Source organism: Mustela nigripes, chromosome 7 (genome assembly GCF_022355385.1).
Source record: "Mustela nigripes isolate SB6536 chromosome 7, MUSNIG.SB6536, whole genome shotgun sequence".
Taxonomy (NCBI): Eukaryota; Metazoa; Chordata; class Mammalia; order Carnivora; family Mustelidae; genus Mustela; species Mustela nigripes.
Window position 1 is genome coordinate 82,008,242 of NC_081563.1, and position 20,045 is coordinate 82,028,286.

Consider the following 20,045-nt stretch of genomic DNA (forward strand, 5'->3'; position numbering starts at 1 on the left):
GGCCATCACCAGTGGACCCAATCAGGAATGAGAAAATGCTGGAGATTGGGATGGGCTGTGAGCACAGGCAGGACACAAGCCTGGGAAACGTGAAGTTGAGGAGAGTCTTGTGCTGGGAGGACAGAGATGGTGACGGGGAGGACCCAGCAGCGCTGCTCCCTAGCTGGGGCCGATTTGGAACAGATAGCAGTGTAAGTGCTGTCCTGATCTGGTGGCCACAGGATTTCAGAATTACAGAATCTTTCTTTCAGCCCTTCTCTGCCTTCCTCAAGCTGCATAAATAACCCAGGAGGGAAAAGGTCAGAGCTGAGAAAAGTTTTCTGGCAGGCCAGACCCACGGAGTCCATGGGGCCGCGCTCAGGGTGAAGGGCCCTGTCTGTCTCTTCTAGGCTCTGCCTCGATGTCCTTTCATCTCTGACACTGGCTGGCCCTGGTCGGCTCTTATGAGGGGTCTTCTTCTGTAACTTCTTCTGCTTCTTCCTCCTACGGGGAAAACCTTTCTGAGCAGGGGAGCACTGGGGTGGGCTTCTAGCTGAGAGTTTTGGGCACACTATGCCTTCCCAGTTAGTGGCCAACAAGGTCCTCCTGTCTGCCCTCTGCTCTGTAAAGGGATAGATATGGACTCCCCACAGAGGGAGCTACCATCGGCTCTTAGGGCACACTTGCAGCTTTAGGAAATACATACTTTGCTTTAGGAAACTGCTTTGCTCCCTCCTGTCCTTTAGGCTAAAACCTACCTTTGCCATGTTGGAAAGGTATGTCTTCCTTCTTAGTCTTTTGACAAACACAGTCACTTCTGTTAAGAACAATACACGTGGCCATTATTAATACTGTAGCTTCAAGTTTTTTAAATAAATATTTTTATTTATTTATTTGACAGAGAGAGAGCACAAGCAGGGTGAGGAGCAGAGGGAGAAGAAGCAGGCCCCCCACTGAGTAGGGATCCCAGTGTGGGGCTGGATCTTGGGACCCTGGGATCATGCATGACCTGAGCCGAAGGCAGTTGCTTAACTGACTGAGCCACCCAGGTGTCCCTGTAGCTTCAAATTCTTATGTATAGAGTGGGGGAGGGGACGCACAGCATAAGCATGACTCTTTCCCGAATGACTAGGAGATGCTGGCAAAGGCCACTTGACTAAGACCACTCCCCCCACCCCTCCATGCTGGAATGTGATGTACTCCCAGCCTCTGATGTGCCTACTTAAAGGAATTTAGGCATTTTGAGTTCCCCCAACAAGGTCATCTTTCCAGGGCTCTCCTCAGCAACTGACCCAAGGAGAGGCGCCCAGGTGGCTCAGTCAGTTGAGCGCCCAACTCTCGATTTCAGCTCAGGTCATGAGCTCAGGGTCCTGGGATCAGCCCCACATTGGACTCTTGTGCTCAACGGCGAGACTGCTTCAGGATTTCCTCTCTCCTTCTATTCCTTCCCCCATGCTTGCTTGCTCTCTCTCAAATAAATGAATAAATCTTTAAAAAAGAAAAGAGATCCAAGAAAAGGAAAGGGTGAAAAGAGGAAACATAAAGGGGGTGTGTGCATTTATTCATCTGACAAATATTTATGAGGGACACTTGTGCAGTGTTTGCTCCATAAATGTGTGCTGGGTGTTCGCCGGATTGTTGGACAAAGGAGGGCAGCTGCTACCCTCTAGGGGCTCACCCTCTGAGGAGGGGTCGCCAGAAGTGCAGACGCCTTCCCCAGAGCAGGGTAAGTGCACCTGGCAGTGAGAGCCACCTGGGGAAGAAGCAAGGAAGGGATGTGTGGGGGTGCAGAGGGGAGGGAGAGGTCTGTTTGAAAGAAGGGTTAGGTGTGGCTTCATTTAGTATGTGCAAGTTAGGAGTTAGGGAGGGGTGAGGGCTTGGTGGTGAGGGGAATGGGGGTTGGGGATGGGACTAGCAGTCTAGGCAGAGACAGGAGCAGGAATAAGGGCCTTTTTGGAGACAACCCGTCTTGTGTTGCTGAGGAGCACCAGAGCAGAGGGAGGGGGTTGGGGACAAGGATGAGGCCAGAGGCCAAGCTATAAATGATGCTGGATAGTGAGTGAAAGCCCACAGATCGACCAGGCGGCAGGGGCCATGGAAGGTTTTAATGGGTCTGATCACTGTGTAGAGCCATCGCCAGGGGTGGAGGGAAGTGTGACCCAGCGGGTGAGGCTGGAGGCAGGATGATCAACTAGAAGTTCTGAAGTAGTCTCGGGAAGGGACAGAGGGAGACCAGGCTTGAGTGGTGAGTGAAGTCCCTACAGGAAGGCTGGAGTGCGGCTTTGTCTCCTCACTTCATGGACCCTCTGCCACTGCAAGTTCCAGACCTCACGCTCCCTGCAGCACCCTCTTTCTGCTGATTCTTGGTTGGCAGTCGCATAGCCCATGGTCCCTGCCTGGCCATGGGAAGATTCCCAGTGTGAATACTGAACACAGTAAGGAGAGCAGGGCTGGTGGGTTAAAACTAGAGCTGGTCCTGATCTGTGGGCACTCTGAGAAGACAGCAAAGAGCATGCAAAGAAAGCAAGACTCAGCCCTGAGCAAGCTGGCCCAGGAGGAGGAGGGCCTGGGTGAGAAGGACATTGAAGGCAGCTACAGGCTGTGGTAGAAAACCTCACAGAAGCAGAAGGGGGGAAAGAGGTATTTCCAGGACCAAAAACCTTGTCTTCGCACATGCGGGAGAGCGCTGGCATTTAAGCTGCTGTAGGCCTTGAGGCAAAAGCAGCCTGGGGAAGTAGTCTCCAGAGGCTACCTTCGGGCAGCAGGATGAAAGGGAACATGTTCTAGAAAGTCAGTGTGGAGACTGAGACCACAGAAGTGTGAATGCCCCAGTGGCCCAAGAGGTGTGAAGAAGTTAAGGACAAGGGGGAATGTCTAAGGAGGGAGTGATGTTTTTGGAAGGCTTGCTGTGAAGCCACACAAAGCACAAAGAAGCAGAAGAATATTGGAGCCAGAGCCCTGGTCAGGCCTGCTTACAGGGCCACCGAGCCCACGGACTGTAGGTGGCCCTCAGGGGACTGGTTTGAGAAGGCGGGCTTTAGCCACTGGATGGATGCAATGCCGGCCACTCCCCTGCCTGGGCCACAGTCAGCAGCACCTTCCCTGCACCTCTAACCCTCTGGGCCTGCCAGAAGCCCATGTTAGTATTTATAAGGGACAATGGATGGATTAGCAGAAGGACCCAACACTGCACTCCAGAAAAGGCCAGCAGTTCGAACCAGTCAGACCTTGTGCACTGCAGTTTAGCACAGGAGGAAAAGAGTTAAGCCACAGCTGAGGTGTCCTGCCTCAGTATGAAAGTTAGAAACTTCATCTATACTCACAGAATTGATTTTTTTCATTGAAACCTACCTTTGAGTTTAGAGATCTGTACAAGGGCTGGAAAACCTTCCAAGGCATTAAGTAGCCACAGCTTAAATTTCTTACTGAATAACCGGACAGACTTCAGGTACTGAATAGAAACATCTTCCAAAAAGTCATGAAGGAGAACATCTTCAATTCCCTACAACAGAATTGTCAAGAGGCTGTGACTGCTGGCCACAGTAGACATCCTCTAGTTATAAGTGGTCGCTCTCAGCTGGGCCACAAACTCAGAGAGAAAGCTACCATGCAGCCCTTGCCACTGCTCAGTGTGCAGGGTGTGCAGCCAGAATGGGTATTTTTTCCCAAAGATCTTCAAATATTGATAATTGATTCCAAATTTTCAGAAACACTATTTTAGCCCATAGGAGGCAAATCAAACCCAACTACATAAGGACTGAACCCAGACTCCAGTCTTCAACCTTTGTGTTAAACACATCGAAACACTAGGTTGTTCCCTAAAAAATAATAAAGTAAGAGGTAAAGGTTCGTGACCAGATTCAGAATCACAGAAATTATATATAACTGATTTTCCAAATAACAATAATTGCTCTGGAGGTCGAGCGTTTAAAAAAAAAAAAAAAAAGCAATGAGAAAACCTGGCACTTCTGTATATTCCAAAACAATTATTCCAGTTACTCTTTTTAAAGATTTCTTTTGTTGAGGTTACCAGAGAAAGAACTTTGACTCAGTGCAAGGCTCACTAATCCCTGGAACCATAGGTCACCAGGTGTACTGGCTTTTTCTTTCCATGAGGTGACTCTTGCCAAATTCATAAAGAAAAGCTGAGTTTTAGGGAAAGATCAAAAGGATCCATCAACATCATGATTTACTCCTTAGAGGGCCTGAAGTCCCCGGAGCCTGAAGAACAGGAGGGCTGCAGTTCTAACACCAGCATTGGTAACAGTTTCTGGGAAGGACACAAACTGGCAAGGCAAGCAAAGGTTTTCCTACCTTGTATAGCTGCACATCGTAGCATTTAAAGAGCTGGCACACATCGGGCAATGTCATAAGCATGACTGTGTCTTGCTGCAGAGATTTCCAGAAGGAAGTGAGCAAGTCCTCCACCTGATGAGGGAACAGAACCTACCTTCAAGAACTCATTTTGCACCTGGTGAGACCGATCTGCAGTTATATACTTAATCAGCCCCAAATGATAATGGGATGAATGTCAGTCCAGTTAACGTATAGCTCAGCCTATCAGCTTTTCCAAGCTGAGTTTTAGAAGTGTTCTTTCCAGTAACCCAGTGAGAATTGCCGGTGGGAGGATGTGAAATGTCATTTTTGAGTTTTCTAGAATGAAGGCTGCTTCTGACCACAAGGGGGCTCCTGTTGATTTGTAATAGGATGAGGATCTGGCCACAGGGAACAGACCACAGATTAGAACAAATGTTCATTGACTGACTGATTCCCTCAATTATTTGTAAGCTCAGAAGGACATGTAACAGTATGTCATCCAAGAGGCCTCCTTGATAAGTTAGAATTCACCTAAGAACTGTGTGAGCAAAAGGGCACTGGTATCGTTCTCCGTGGAGCTTTCCGCTGACCCCTTTTGTTGTGGAACAAAATGGTGGCTTCCTTACTTTTCTTTATGTTTGCCCATATGGACTCTTCAGACTCGATTATTGAACCAGGTGGCCAGTCTGAGACCCTTGCCTTTTTAGGATTTTTGCTGGCTCAGATATTTTGTGGCTTTGAAATCCTGACACAGGACCCGCCAGTGACTCCAGGCAAGGAGCTATTCCTGTACACAGGCTGTCAAGGAAGTAACGGCCAGCTCTCAAAGGACCTGACGACTAGCCAATGATTTGAAATCCAGTTGTCGGGGCAGTAATTCTAGGGAAGACATCTCCAAAGAGGCTCACAGATATTGAACAAAAAATGCAATAGTGGTATACACAAGATTATTTAATTCTTTTAACTTTGGAGCATGGTTTTGCGGGTTGGTGGGTTTATGAATGAGGCAGCAACCACGGGCTCATCTCTGCTAACTCCCTCACCACCCTTGTCCAAAGTCATCCAGATGCACACATGCATCTGCTTCAGAAATATTTCTCCCATTTTTTCCATCTGTCTCTCTGATGTCATTGTCACTGCTCCAGATTTGACCCCTTGCCTCAGTTCTCACCTTGACTATGACAAAATCTCCTCATTGCCCTCTGCTCCGATTTGGCAGTCTTGCATCACTGCTCCCCACCACCTTCTCAGTCAATCAGAATTCTTCACAGGGCATGAAGCTCTTTCTAGTACCAGACTACTTTCTCCACATCTCCTCTGGTTCTCTCCTTAAGAGATATTTACATCTAGTCATAGTGACCCTTCTGCCATGTCACCCCTGAGAACATCTTGCTGCTTGCCTACATCATTGGTTCTACCTGGAACTCCTTTCCTACTGCGGTGTTGAGTGTCTCTGAACCTCTGCTTTTCTACTGCAATCAATAGCATCATGGCTTCCCCTTGGTAGACTCTCAAAAAAAGATACTTTTGCTATTTTTCCTCCTTGCCCCCAAAACAATCTAATCAAACTGCTGTTCTAGAACTTGCCATGTTGTATCACATTTATAATTTTTTTTGGCTTATATTGCTCCTTTTAGCACCAGATTATAACCTCTTAAGCCTTATGGAGAATACCTTCCTAGTTCCAGAAATGGTACTAGTCACAAGGTAAGAATTAAGTTAAAGTTTGATGAGCAAATGAAGAATGTGTCTGCTTCACTATAATGCTTTACACTGAACAAGTACTAAATGAACTCATGCTGAATGAATATTATCACCCAAAGTTCATGTACTTAGAACACTGAGTACATCAGAAAAGCTTTTATTTACATGTGTGCTTGTTTCCCTGGATTTTCTACAACAAAATATAAAATTCAGAATGGTTAAAAGATTTGGTTGTGTTTTCCACAGCCAATTCTAGAATAAAACCCAGTCATTACAACACAGATGACCCTGCTTCAAAGTCTTGCTTCTTTTTTTTTTTTTTTAAAGATTTTATTTATTTATTTGACAGGCAGAGATCACAAGTAGGCAGAGAGGCAGGCAGAGGGAGAGAGGAGGAAGCAGGATCCCCGCCAAGCAGAGAGCCGAAGGCAGCGGCTTTAACCCACTGACCCACCCAGGCACCCCTTGCTTCTTTTTTAGTTAACATGCATCAATAAAATGGCTCTTTAGCATTACTGAAAATTCTAAGGTAAATAATATTACTAGTATTTTACTCAAAATCAGCAGGAATTAGTTATCAAAAAACAGCTGAATTATATTTGAAGCATAAGGTTATATTAGCACCTTGGAAAATTTTCAAGTGATGAAACTGAATAAAAATATCACCCAGATGTCACCTCAGTGTCCATAAATAGGTGACTTCTAAGGACTACAGTGCAATGAATTCCCACTCGGCATCCCTTGAGGGGGTCTTTTCAAGTTAAATGCTTAATAATGAGTCATAAATACTTGTATTTTATAGATAAAACCCTACCCTCTCAAGTTCTTGGTTCCTCACGTTTTGTAAAATATCTTGGCAATAGTTGCAGTATTCATCGGCAAGAAAGGCCATCTAGGAAGATATGGAAAATGATTTCAATTTTAAGGTCACTTCAGGAATGAATTGATCCTCAATGACCTCTCTAAGCCCTTAGTGGCTGCTGCTTATGTTGTTCTGCTCTGAGAACAGCTGAGCTCTAATGGTGTTGTCTACTTAGGTGGCACAGTGCATACACATCATTGGCCTAACACAGACATAGCTTTAATTTTGATGTCAAAAGTCTAGGGTCTGTATCACCCACTAAAGAGGCCACCAATCTCTGGCATCTTTCTCCCTAAACCCCAATTTCCCCCTTCATATTCCCCAGTCCCAGTTTCTAGAAAATCTGCCTATCTGTTCTCTGCTCTGTCATAGGGAAGCCCTCATTCTAGATGACACAGTGGTCCCAGGTAGAGCCTTTCTATAGCATGTGAGAGGAAGACCTGAATTTCCTGACTGCCACCAACTCCGGGAGGGAATGTTGGCGCTCACAGTTCTGGGAGAAGGCAAATATTACTCCATCTGGTTCAAATGATCACAGCCAAAATAAGAAGACATCTTCCGGGCATCAGAGGCATGAAAAGTTAGTTTCTCCCATATGTGCAAGCCTACCATTTTGTAGGAATACTTCTTTGCCAGTTCTTGCTCCCAGAATGGACATCTCCTGAATTCAGACAAAGGGGATCCAACTGGGTCTGTCCTTATCGGAGAATGATTTTCACACTAGAAACCATTTACACATAGATTATCTCTTGAAAATAAAATGCATTTTCTTGCATATAAACCATGTAATAATCACATTACCATTACAGGTTAATGTTCTACGTAACCATCTAACCACATCTCTGGACATATTGATCCAAGCAACTTTTCCCCCTTACTTCATTCTAAAGAATATTAACTTTTCCCTATATTCTATAAACTCTGGTGATCAGGAAGTAGTTAGGACTAAGTATATTACCCAAATGTGTCACTCTTGTGTTCATGTATTATATATGCTGTATAGTAACATGTGATAAAAAATACTACCAATGAATAATTTAATACCACAAATACATTTATACAATCCTTGTCTATATAACTGTTCCTCTGAAATAAAACCATATCCTATCTAGGTCATGATGCCTGTATTATAAAAATGGTTAGTAATATCAGAAATCCCAGGGCCTGACTACCAAAGAAAATGAAGAGCACAGACTTCAGGAGGACAAATTACAGAACGGTAAAACCTTTTCATCAAGGAGGGAAAAGGTAACATGGCAGGAAGTGAATTCAGCATTCCTTCCTGCTGTCCCCTTTGAGCAAGAGAAGGCAGGATCACTCCTGGTTGATTGCAGGACCTTGATTTTATTTTAAATGACTTCTTCAAGGTTTTCCAGAATGACTTTGGAATAATTTCCATCTCATTTCTAGGAGTTGGAAATTGAGCTCATGAAGCCTGCCACGTTGGATTGCCACACGCATGAATGTTCTTCTCTTTATTCTCTCTCCAACCCAATGGTTTGCTTTGTGACAGTACAGTTCCAAGATCAGTATTTCATCCTTTGGTCTTATATCCTCAGATCTCATATACTTAGAGCCTCACTGAGCTACTCACTTATATCTTGCTTAGTAGATTGCTTATGCGGGTTTGCAGTATGTTCCTGTCTATAAGCCAGATGACGGCAGAGTGGCCTTCTGGACCTCCTGCACCCACCCTCCTGCACCCACCCTTATGGATAGGAGTGGCCCTTGGCCACCATCCCACAAGCCGCTACACACAATCGAGAACAGATACTGCCAGCTTCCTCATTCTCTCATGCTCCCTTGTTATCAACCCATATCACAATGAGGATCAGGGGAACTTAGGAGACATGGTCAACAGTCTTTTCAGTGTCCTGAAATCTGTACTACTTAACTCTTTGTGGTCCTGAACCCCTTTGAGAATCTGATGAAAGCAATTGATCCCCTCCCTAAAAAATGCACACTATGCACTTAACATTGTGAAGATACCAAGTTGAATTTCCTCTTACTGATATTTTTAGAATAAATAGAGGCGTGGGTGTCTAAATAAATAAAAGTAGTTGCAGGAAAGGTGCCATCTCAAAGGATGTCATTTCCAGTGGGTGCTGTTTGGTTCTCACTGAGTTTGCACTGGGTGCTATTCAACCCCTATTCCTCCCATTTTGGAACACTGGCTTCATTTAGAATCATGGGATGGCAACCCTTGTAGTGTGTGGATGTGGGTCATCTGGAAGGATGGGCAGTTTTGTGGAGTTCACTGGCCTGACCGTCCATCTTCTATTAGAGAAGCACTAAGGAATCATCCAGTCCAATTCTGGCTAGCTTCTCTTACCTACCACATCTTACCCTAACTACATCCCTTTTCTCAATAGCACACCCTGACCTCCTGTATTCATCAATGCTCCTGAGACTGATATTGCTATGATCAAAGCCAGTGTTTCTCAAGTGTGGTCCTGAAACCACCTACATCAGAATCCCCGGGAGCACTTGGGGTTCATATCCCTAGGGCCCTAGTAGATCACACGAGGGCAGAAATCTGTCATTTTAATCAGCCTCCCAAGTGAGCCTTATGGACGATCCAGTCAAGAGCCAGAGTTCCAGGAAGACTGTTCTTTGTCTTGCTGCAGAAATCTCTACATTTCAACGTGGCAAAAAAAAATCACAGTTCTACCTGTTCAATGTAGTTGAATGTACTATCAGTGTACTATCATAGTAATGTATACTATACATTACATACTATTGTAGTAATGTAAGAAATCATTATAAGGAAAATGTGAAAGTAATCAATTACTAAAAAAAAAATAATAATAGAAAGCAAGGTTACGTGTTCCTGGAGCTAATTCTTTCCAGGTTCTTCCTATGAAAAGATTTTTTCCTTTCAGAAAAAAATTTTTCAAAAAATTGTTTTAAAATCACAAATTGAAATCTTTCCTTTACAATATAAACTCTAAAGTGAAGTATGTTTCAGAAACACTGAAGTTGGGATTTCTGCAGAAGGCATTCAGGAAAGAATCAGAGGGATTCCCATTCTGGAAAAATAATTCAGCAAAATGACAAAGAAAAAAGTGGGAAATTCATTTAGATTTCCTAGGTATATCAAATGCAGTTTGGGATTTTCAATACTTCCAAAAAATGACATTGTAATCTTCAGTGAGAACGTACTGTGTGTCACACCCTAGAGATACAATGGGGGACACTCTTGTCAATATCTGACCCTCTAGGCATTATCTGCCTCCCCTATCAATTCTCCTGGATGCTATTGGTCCTTCCTGCATCCTTAATGACACTGGTCCCTCAGTTATCACCCCCAAAGCAAATGTATCTTGTCATTCTCCTGCTAAAGATGCCTCAATGGTGGCCTGTAGTCTCTACCAGTCTTCTGTATAGGTGAAATGTAAATTCTCAACCTGGCATAGATAGGCTCTCTACCCACCTGGAGTCTATGGCTCCCCCAAATCCTCACCTCTTCCTCCTCACTGCCTGCACACCTCCCAGCATGAATGTAAACTATGCCCTCCAGAAGAATGCTTCCTAAAAGAAGATCCAAGTGACCCCTCCAGGATCAGCTAAAGTACATTGTGACAGGCAGAATAATAACCACCAAAGATGTCTACATCCTAACCCCTGGAACCTTAGATGGTGAGAGGGACTTTGCACATGTGATTAAGGTTAAGGACCTTGAGATGGGGAGATTATCTGGATCATCCAGGTAGCCCCCATGTAATCACAAGGGTGCTTAACAGTGGGGAGCCCTTCCCAGCTGCAAAGAACCTGAGGGGTAGTAGTGTGAGAAAGACTCAGCCTGCCTTGGCTGGCTTTGAAGACTGAGGAAGGGTCCATGGGCCAAGAAACAGGGGTAGCCTCAAAAGCTATAAGATAAGAAATGGATTCTCCCCTACATCCCCCAGAAAGACTGTAGGCAGCACTTTGATCTTTGCCTGGTGAGAACCATGCTGGACTGTGACTTCCAGAACTGTAAGAAAATAAATTTGTGTTTTAAGCCACTAAATTTGTGTTAATTCTTTATAGTAGCAATAGTAAATGAACACAGGCCACCTCTTCCATGAAACCTTCCCAAATTACTCTGACCCACTACAACCTTTCTCCTCCAATCACACTTTGGACTTCACAATCTACCTACAGCCTACCCTGCCCATTCCACAGCACACTAGTTATTTCATGTTTATCTTAGTTTCTCAACCCTGAAACTGTATTCTATTCAAGTACAGAGAGTAGGCTTTTTTTGTTTTTGCTTTTCTTTCACATCTCATTCAGTCCTCAGGATTGTTGGTCACAAAAAAAGCTTTCGAAAAGTCATTCATTCAATGACACCTGTCAACAAGACAGTGTCAAAAGTACTACCATATCATGTTGGCCAACTTCAGTGAAATTCAGTGTGTGATGTCATAGATTAGCTATTGATAGTTCTGGTGTCCTAATTCAAAGAGCTATAACTGTAATATGGAGACATTTTCACACAAATCCATTGCTAACAACCTATACATCATTCTTAATTATAGCAAAATAAACACAAACAGCTGCTGTACAGTGAACAGTAAGCTCCTTGAGGACATCTGTCCCAGCATTGTGTGTGGCATACTGTGGATAATGAACAACCCTGGTCAAAAGAGTGAGTGGTTAAGGATCATATATAATAAGAACATTAAGCACAGGAAAGCAGTTGTATTTGATCAAGCAATTATTGAATATTGCAGGGTCTATTATAGTAAATCTATTTTATTCCATACTCACTGTTTCTTCTTGTTGGATAATGTTGTTATAATTGGGTTTTTCAAAACCAATGATGTCTCCACTGTGACAGAACAGATAACAGAGAAACAATTTTAGTAAACCACCTGTTTCTGAGCACAAGTATGAAGTGTTCTTCTTTTTCTTTTTTTCTTTTATTTTCTTTCTTTCTTTCTTTGCAGCAAGTTTACATACATGGTGTACAATTTTATTTCAAAACTCTCCTCCAGGTTTCTATACACAACTGGTGATTAGCACCTGTTTGGAGTTAAAAAAAAATCAATTTCTGTAACTGTAACCATATATTTCTTTTGAAGGGTTTATTTCCCTTAGAAGTAAAGTTATGATGTCACCATGGGTAGAACTTGCTCCTGAGAGAAAAGAAAAATTATCATGGAAATTAGATCTTACACTTTCTGATTTTGGGTTTTTAAAATGATCATTTCAGAAAAGATAATATCCTCTGATGTAACACAGCATCTTCACAGAACAAGGAAATGGAGAATAATGAGATGTACATCGCATTTCTCAGATTCATACCTTATAGTGAAGACAGTTGTATGTCACGGAGAACATTCAGTCCTCTCCATGCGGTGTGGGATAATTTCCCTTTAATGCTGGGTATTTGAGACTCTGGGAGCCCAGGGACAACCCTCTTTGCACAGGAAATGAGTATTTTCTGGATGTCAGAAGAGGTGGAATCTCCTTCCCAGTTCTCCCACTATCCCCAGAGCTGTAGCTGCTCTGTCCACGCTAAGTCAATACATATCTTTACACCTGATTGTTTCAACTTACATAAACATGCAAAGAGGAAGGCAGTAGACTAGTGCTCTGCTTCTGGAAGCAAGGCAATGGTCTTCAAGGTAGGAAGACCTGGGAGGAGGTCAGAGTCCAGGGGCATAGGGGAGATGGAGGTCAATGGCTTTCATCTCACACAAGCAGAGACTACAGCCCCTCCCATTTTCTCCAAATCCCCAGAAGCTCTCCTAAAGGTTTGTCTCTGTCCAGTCTCCAACCTAAGTTTTGGGAAACTGGGCAGAATACTTCACAACATTTCCACATAATATTCTATTTCAAAATAGGGCAAATAGATTTAGGGTCTGGATACAAAACTACCAGAAAACCACCCTCTTCACCTCCCATTAAGAGTTGTTATCATTATGGAAATTGCACTTTGGAGTGCTCAATAACAAGAGAGTTTCAGAACATAGGATCTGGTCAACCTCCCCTCCACATGGCATGATGGATTAATGAATGATGCAAGGAGACCCGTAGGTGAAGAATTTGAGATGTCTTGAAATTCCACTTGTCATATCTCAATGATTTCTTGGGTAGGTGTGGACAATGATGGTTTCTTCAGGTAAAATTTGTAAGGTTCCCATTGCCACACAGGTTCTGAGACATTGCCTCAAGACCAACAAACAATAAATAAAACACCGGATAAAACCTAGAGTGAAAGAAGACAGAAGAGGGGTACCTGGGTGACTCAGTCAGTTAAGCATCTGCCTTCAGCTCAGGTCGTGATCTGAGAGTCCTAGGGTTGAGTCCTGCATCAGGGTCCCTCCTCAATGGGGAGTCTGCTTCTCCCTCTGCCCCACCCCACTGCTTGTGCTGTCTCACTCTCTCTCAAACAAAAAAAATAAAATATCTTTTAAAAAAAGGAAAAAAGACAGAAGAAAATATCAGAAATGAAAGTTCACTGAGTAAAGGACTGATAGAAGAGGAATTTAAATAAAAATATATAGTCATCAGCCTTTAAGAGATGTTCTAAAAATCACTTGTGAGGCCTTTTCTCAACCAAATTGGAAGAAGAGCAATTCTATATTGTGTTAATATGCTACTCCTAATATATTTTCTTTGGGAAATGAACGCAAGACCATGGTATGAATATATTCAGCCCCATCCATCCATCCATCCATCCATCCATCTGCCATTGCCTCATCAAATATTTACTGCATGCCTACTATGTCAGGCATTGCGCTAGGCCTTGGGGGATATAACTGTGATCATGATGGACAGTCTGTTCTCACAGAGATGACAATCCATAAAAAAGATGTCACATAAATAACTGCAAAGACATTGCATGGGAGTTAAGACAGTTGAAGTACAGGGTGTTAGGGAATATATGTTGTGTGGGGGGGGGCAGGCTATCGCCTTGTTAGTTTGACAGTTTACATGCCCGTATATCAGCAGCTTGATAAACTCAGGAGGGTGTCACTTGTGATTAGCTAGCCCCTCTGTTTGGTACTTATTACAAGACTGTACTTGGATAGCACTTACTAAACTCTTTTGATGATGACAGCCATATTCATGGGATATTCCTTTAGCTACTTAGAAACAGAAGTCTGGAAGCTACGAGATTGAGTTTTTGACTTAAAAGAACAAGGGAAACCCTCTGCCTTATTGTTCAGCCCCTCTGCTCCAACCCTGATTCTGGTAGCTTTGCAAGCCAATCAGTTGAGGGCAATACTCTCAATTATTTAGGATTTGTAATTGCAACTCCCAAGTGCCTACCACGTGTTCAATGTGGTATATGAGTTTAATTCAACAGCCATCGAAAGGAGGGGTGGGTTATCCTCCTCACTGTTAAAAGGAGGCTGAAAGCGAACCCCATGCCACATAGAGGTCTTTGTGTGTCAGACTAGGGGACACAATCCCACTATTCTCACTGGGACGTTATTTTATTTTTATAGCACTTATTTATTTGACAGACAGAGATCACAAGTAGGCAGAGAGGCAAGTGGTGGAGGGAAGGGAGCAGGCTCCCCACTGAGCAGAGAGTCCAACGTGGGGCTCAATCCCAAGATCCTGAGATCATGACCTGAGCCGAAGGCAGAGGCTTAACCTACTGAGCCACCCAGGCACCCCTCTTTTTATAGCATACAAATGGGGGATTTTGTTCTTTGAAACAACAGTGACAGGAAAAATAAAATCTCCTCTTCAAAGACAGATGTTAACAAAAGTGTCTATCTCCTTCTGGTCAGAGGGTGATACCTCACTTGTTCAAAAGAATGGCAAGGCTGCCTCTTCTAACCTTTGGGATCCTTTAATTCAGGTCAATGGCTCATAACATGGGCCTGGGCTCAGTGCAATCCTATCTATTTATTTAAAAAATTACCTAGTCTCCAAGACCCCCTTCAAGCAAAGATGCATGAAAGTATGCACCAGTTAGTGAGAAAGAAAGAGGCAGTATCACAGCCAGGCTACAAAGCTGGTGAGCAGAAGATCAGTGATGGAGACCAGACTTGTGGCAAGAGAGGGATCCATGGAGGCCCAGGTAAGGGGCACTGGCACCCAGAGGATCTGGCCAAGTAGGCCAAATGGACACTGCCTTGGCCCCATGCTTTAATTTTTTTTTTTTTAAGATTTTATTTATTTATTTGACAGAGAGAGATCACAAGCAGGCAGAGACACAGGCAGAGAGAGACAGGAGGAAGCAGGCTCTCCGCGGAGCAGAGAGCCCTATGCGGAGCTCGATCCCAGGACCCTGGGATCATGACCTGAGCCGAAGGCAGAGGCTTTAACCCACTGAGCCACCCAGGCGCCCCACCCCATGCTTTAATCTTAAGACAAGGCTGGGCTGAGCTCGAAAGGGAGACTATAGTAGACATGTGGGGTCTACCACTCAAGAGGAGGGGCAACAAGGGTAGGGAGGCCAAAGCAGCATTGGAGGTGATAGTCCAGCTCTTGGGGCACCAGTCAGGATGGCCTCATGTTCTGGGGGTCACTGCCACTGCCTCACTTCCTGTGTGCGTTTCTGACTCAGTCCTTTGCGACATTTATTAGATTGTGGTCAAAAGCATAGTCATTGCTGAAATATGGTTCTAATAAAACCACACTAACATCCAGAGCCAGCCTTGCCACGAACGAAGGGCTTCCAGTCCAGGAGGCCTCCTTCCACCATTCCCTGAGGCCTCAGATGCTTCAATGGTGCCAAATCATGGGGGAAGCCCATGATTCAGAAAGGACCCCAAGTCAAGTCTGCCCAGTGAAGTCACTTGTGTTCCTGGTAAACTGTCTTCTCAGCTCCTGCTCCACAGGGTATAAGCCAGCCCAGGCCCAGGATGTCAGGATTTAACCAGTAGGAATTGGGAGGGGCCAGGAGGTACTGCAAAGAGTCCCCTGGAAATGGAGGGAGAGAGACCTGGGATGAAGGAAGGCTCAGAATTCACACAGTCCAATAGAGAATCTCGAGCAGATGCCATGCTGAGCGCAGAGCTGGACATAGGCTCCATCTCACAACCTTCAGATCATGACCTGGGCTGAAATCAAGAGCTAGGTACTTAACTGACTGAGCCACACAGGCACCCCGTTTCTTTAGATAGATTTTATGATCAATTTGGCTAAAGAAGGATCCGGTATGAACAGGGCCTGAGACGTGATTATATGGCACATAACTCACCTTTTTTTTCTTCCATAAACTCTTCCAAATGCACTGTTAGCTTAATATGCTTTTTGGCATTTGAGTTTCTTTTAGTCTAACTACAATTTGCATTCACATTCCTAGGTTTTGACATCATTTGTCATTAATCCAAGCTTTCATTTACATCATTTTAGCATCTTAATTTGTCCTCTCAAATCACCCAATAGCAGTGAAACAACTTGAAGCGATTACAAAGGTAAGAGGATAAAATGTAATAAAACCTAATTTGTGGGCCATACTTGTTTGGTGTCCAATTGCAGAGCAAAGGTGCTTTGTCTTCCAATCATTAAGGGACCTAATTTCAATTTTGACTCAAAGCACATGAATAATTATGTTTCAGTTTGATTAGGAGAAGATGAACTTAACTTGATGAATATTTTTATAACTGAAATTAAAATCGTAAATGTATGTAGTCATATAAGGACGTGTATCATTAAGATTGCAAAAGAAGCTTTCTTTGGTATAATTTTGCTCCTACTAATGATATTAATCACTACAATCCACTGAGCATTTATTTGTTGCTAACTGCTTCACTTTGTATTACCTAAATTCTTCCAACAATCCATGAGGTAGGTAGATAATAATTATTATCCCCACTTTATATATTGGAAAAGAGAAACAACTCAAAGATCTAGAGACCCAGCTCTGACTCAGAGCCTCATCTCTGTTACCCATTCTACTATTATATCTTGCGAGATGTATATGTAGGATAAAAAATAGTATACTTGAGAAGGACAAAGTAAGACATAAGGTATTGAAATTTAAAATAGAAAAGAACTACCTTATTTTTAAAACTGGTTTGCTGAGTGTTGTTTGTGGATTAGTCATATTCTGCATTGGGGGCTGCTGCTTTTTATACTGCTTAACTGTACCCTGACCCATTCGATTTTATGAACAACTTAATTGCAAAATGATGACTGCAGGGAACACCCTGGGAAATGCTGAGAGACTAACTCATTCATGTTCACCCTCTTGAAGTAAAACTCAGCAACCAGAAGTCAAGCTTCACCGGCAGACAGCAAATAGCACGTTGCCTTGTAGTGCTGGCACTAGCTGGAGCTGGGAGAGTGCAGGAGGTTTTGTGCAAATTGGATTGTCCAGTGTTCGTGAGCTTAGGAGCATTACCTGCTTTTAAATTCTTTTCCAAACAAGGGTGCAGTCTAGGGTATAATTCTCCACATGTATGTTTCTTGAGCTGCTAGACAGCAACCAGGTAATGTGTATTTTTTTAACCTTAACAAGTTCTAACCAGCCTTGAAAACTATAGGGTGGACAGGGCCAAAAAGCGGGTTGCAACTTGGACACCTTATTAGTGCCTCCAGAGTTAGGCCCTCTGGGCTCCTCAGAACCAGGAGGACTCATCCCCTGCCGGGTGCCATGGCTCCACAAACAGAAGGAGAAGACGCCCTTCCTGGGTCTGGAGAAAGACTCTGAAGGAACTGTTGGTGTTCTCTCTGACATCATTAGGTCTGTGGCGCCCACAATTGCCAGGCTGACAGCTCCCTGTGAACTCATTCTCCTTAAGGGGGGTGTGGTCTGAAAGATGAACCCTTTGCCTTTCTGCTTTGTCGGCACAACTAGCCAGCTGGGGACCCACAGCCTCAGATTCGGTAGGCTCAGGGCCCACTGAGGCAGCCCCCTGAGCTCATGAGCTGGCAGAAGAACAAAGGACTGAAGAACAAAGGCAGAGAATGTTGAAGGCACAATTTTAGAAGCTTTTTAAAGGCTTTTAATACCCTAAGTTGGAAAAGCTGGGTGGGAGAGAGAGAAAGAGGTGGAGAGAGGGAGATTGTTGTTGGGGGAGGAATGAGGGCAAGGGTTAGTTTCCATATTTCCTGAGAGAAACATGAGACTCTCAACAATTGATTTCAGAACTTACATTCGGTAGAATGGGGATTCATCAATTTGCAAAATGACAAAAAAGTTTTCCTTGGAACACAGTAACGGGGATTTTGCCTCAGAGGCAGAGCATAACAGTGAATTAGGCACAATAATACACACACTCTCCCTCCATTCCCCGCTTCTCCCCAGACAATAATAAAGCATTTTATACTCTGGCCTCAATTCTTCAGTGAGTTTCTAGGTCAGCAATTATACCCAGGTCCAAGTCTCAATCTGGTTGCCAGCTAAACAGGATTGGAATCTGAGGAGGCCTATTGCCTGTAAAATTATGTTACCCCGGAGAGGGGAGCCGAAGGGAAAACGTTCTGGATTTTGTGAAGGAGTTCTTTTCATATGGTGCACACTGCATATTTATAGTTTTTTTTTTTTTTCCAAAAAAAAAAACCTCAAATTTTTCATTTGCTTTGAAAATCAAACCTCGGTCTCTCCTTGGTTCAGGGCAGATGCTGCCTCAGCAATTTTGAGAGAAATTCAGCACCACCCCCACTCCAGCCCAGTGCAAGCAAATGCCATTAAGACGTGGGACTCCTGATTCACTCCTTGGCCACCTGTTCAGGTGGCCAGTGAAGGGGATCATCAGTGCTGCTGTCCCTGGCTCTGGATCCTGTCTTCCTGCTGCTTCTGCTTGAGTGAAGGGTAGAGTGATGTCAGAGACCTGGGCATCAGTACTTCTATACTGATGAGCTTTATTGGAGCCATATTGGAAGAGCAATATGGAGGAAAGATGGAGGAGATAGGGGCTTGTATTGAGACTAGATTTATTTTAATTAGATTATATGCTTCTTTGTAGTGCTTGGTGGTGGTGGTGAAGAGGCAGAAAAGTTCCCCAAAGCCACCCCTTTTCTACCAAACCTGGTTCCTTGCCAAATCTCTAATGCTAATGCTCTTATTGGTGTTGCCATGTCTTTCCTTAACACAAGGTCCTAGGGGAGCAGAAGACAAACAGAGTACCCTTGAACAGCAAGCACACCGCTCAATAACTCAGAGGGTTGTTGCTGGGAATGGAATATATTCCACTCTAAGACACCCCTAACAAGCCATGCTCTTGAAAAACAAAGCAACTCAATGTCAACAAAACCTAAACATTCAGAGTCCTATTCTTCTCTTAAGAAAGTTTCATAACAAAGTTTTTTAAATTAGACCACACATAGAGAAGTGCCTGCTTCACAGGGGCATTCAACTTTTGGGAACTACAAATAAACTCATCTGTGGTTTGCTGGGGTTTTCCCCTCTGTGTTTTAAACACTGGGGAGATCATGCTCTTGGAGGTGAATGTAAGAATACACTTGAGCCGACTTAACTGCCTGCTGCCCACTGGGGTTGAAGACTTCCAAGAGTGCAAGGCCTGTGGGGACCCCTCTTGCTGTGCACCTCTTGACTCTAAGGAGTCCTGCTTGGTTAGACTAATGACACCACTTAAGGTCTCCAGAAGAAAAACAATTGGGCTGCCATTGCAAATTCCACACAGCGGAACGTGCCGAAGAATGCTTTGAAATAAAGGAAAGACCTGAACTCTGTGAGAAGAGAGAATGGGTGTGAGCAGAAGGAGAAATAAGACATCTGCAGATATGGCCTTGAGAAATAGGCAGGAGAACACTGTGGGGAGACTTCATGGGAACTGTCCTCATGTAGGATTAGGCCTCATTAATTATTTGAAATTGAAATTTTTAATTGATGTAACTGTAGATTGACATATGATGATTTGGAGAGCTTCCTTTTACATTCTGCCCAATTCCCCCCAATGCTAACATTTTGCAGAACTATAATACAATATCACAACCTGGATACTGACATTGATATAATTCACTGATCTTACTCAAATTTCCCAAGTTCTACTTAAACTCATTTTTGTGTGTATTTAGTGCTCTACAATTTTATCACCTATAGAGATTTGTGTATCCATCCCACCAAAGACAACATAGAGAACTCCCGATCACAAGGATCCTTGTGTTGCCCCTTCATCACCACAGCCATCTCTTTCTTCTCCACCCCCAGGTCTCTGGCAACCACTAACTTGTCATCTACTTTATTTTATTTTATTATTTTTTATTATTTTTATTAACATATAATGTCTTATTTGCCCCAAGGGTACAAGTCTGTGAATCATCA

At 43.7% G+C, this 20,045-nt stretch overlaps 1 protein-coding gene across 2 annotated transcripts in view; it reads right to left on the reverse strand.

Annotated features, from left to right (window-relative positions):
- The window catches only part of RFX8 (regulatory factor X8), a 70,240-nt gene that overhangs the window by 13,966 nt on the left and 36,229 nt on the right, over positions 1-20,045 (reverse strand). The window contains exons 3-7 of one of the 2 annotated variants that reach the window (XM_059407856.1): positions 7,472-7,582; positions 6,839-6,892; positions 4,294-4,407; positions 3,331-3,481; positions 738-796 (exon numbers count right to left, since the gene is read on the reverse strand). In XM_059407856.1, coding sequence (XP_059263839.1) covers positions 738-796; positions 3,331-3,481; positions 4,294-4,407; positions 6,839-6,892; positions 7,472-7,582 — 489 coding nt within the window. Of the gene's footprint in view, positions 1-737; positions 797-3,330; positions 3,482-4,293; positions 4,408-6,838; positions 6,893-7,471; positions 7,583-20,045 lie in introns of those variants that run through there. The other variant, XM_059407855.1, reaches the window with a different exon arrangement.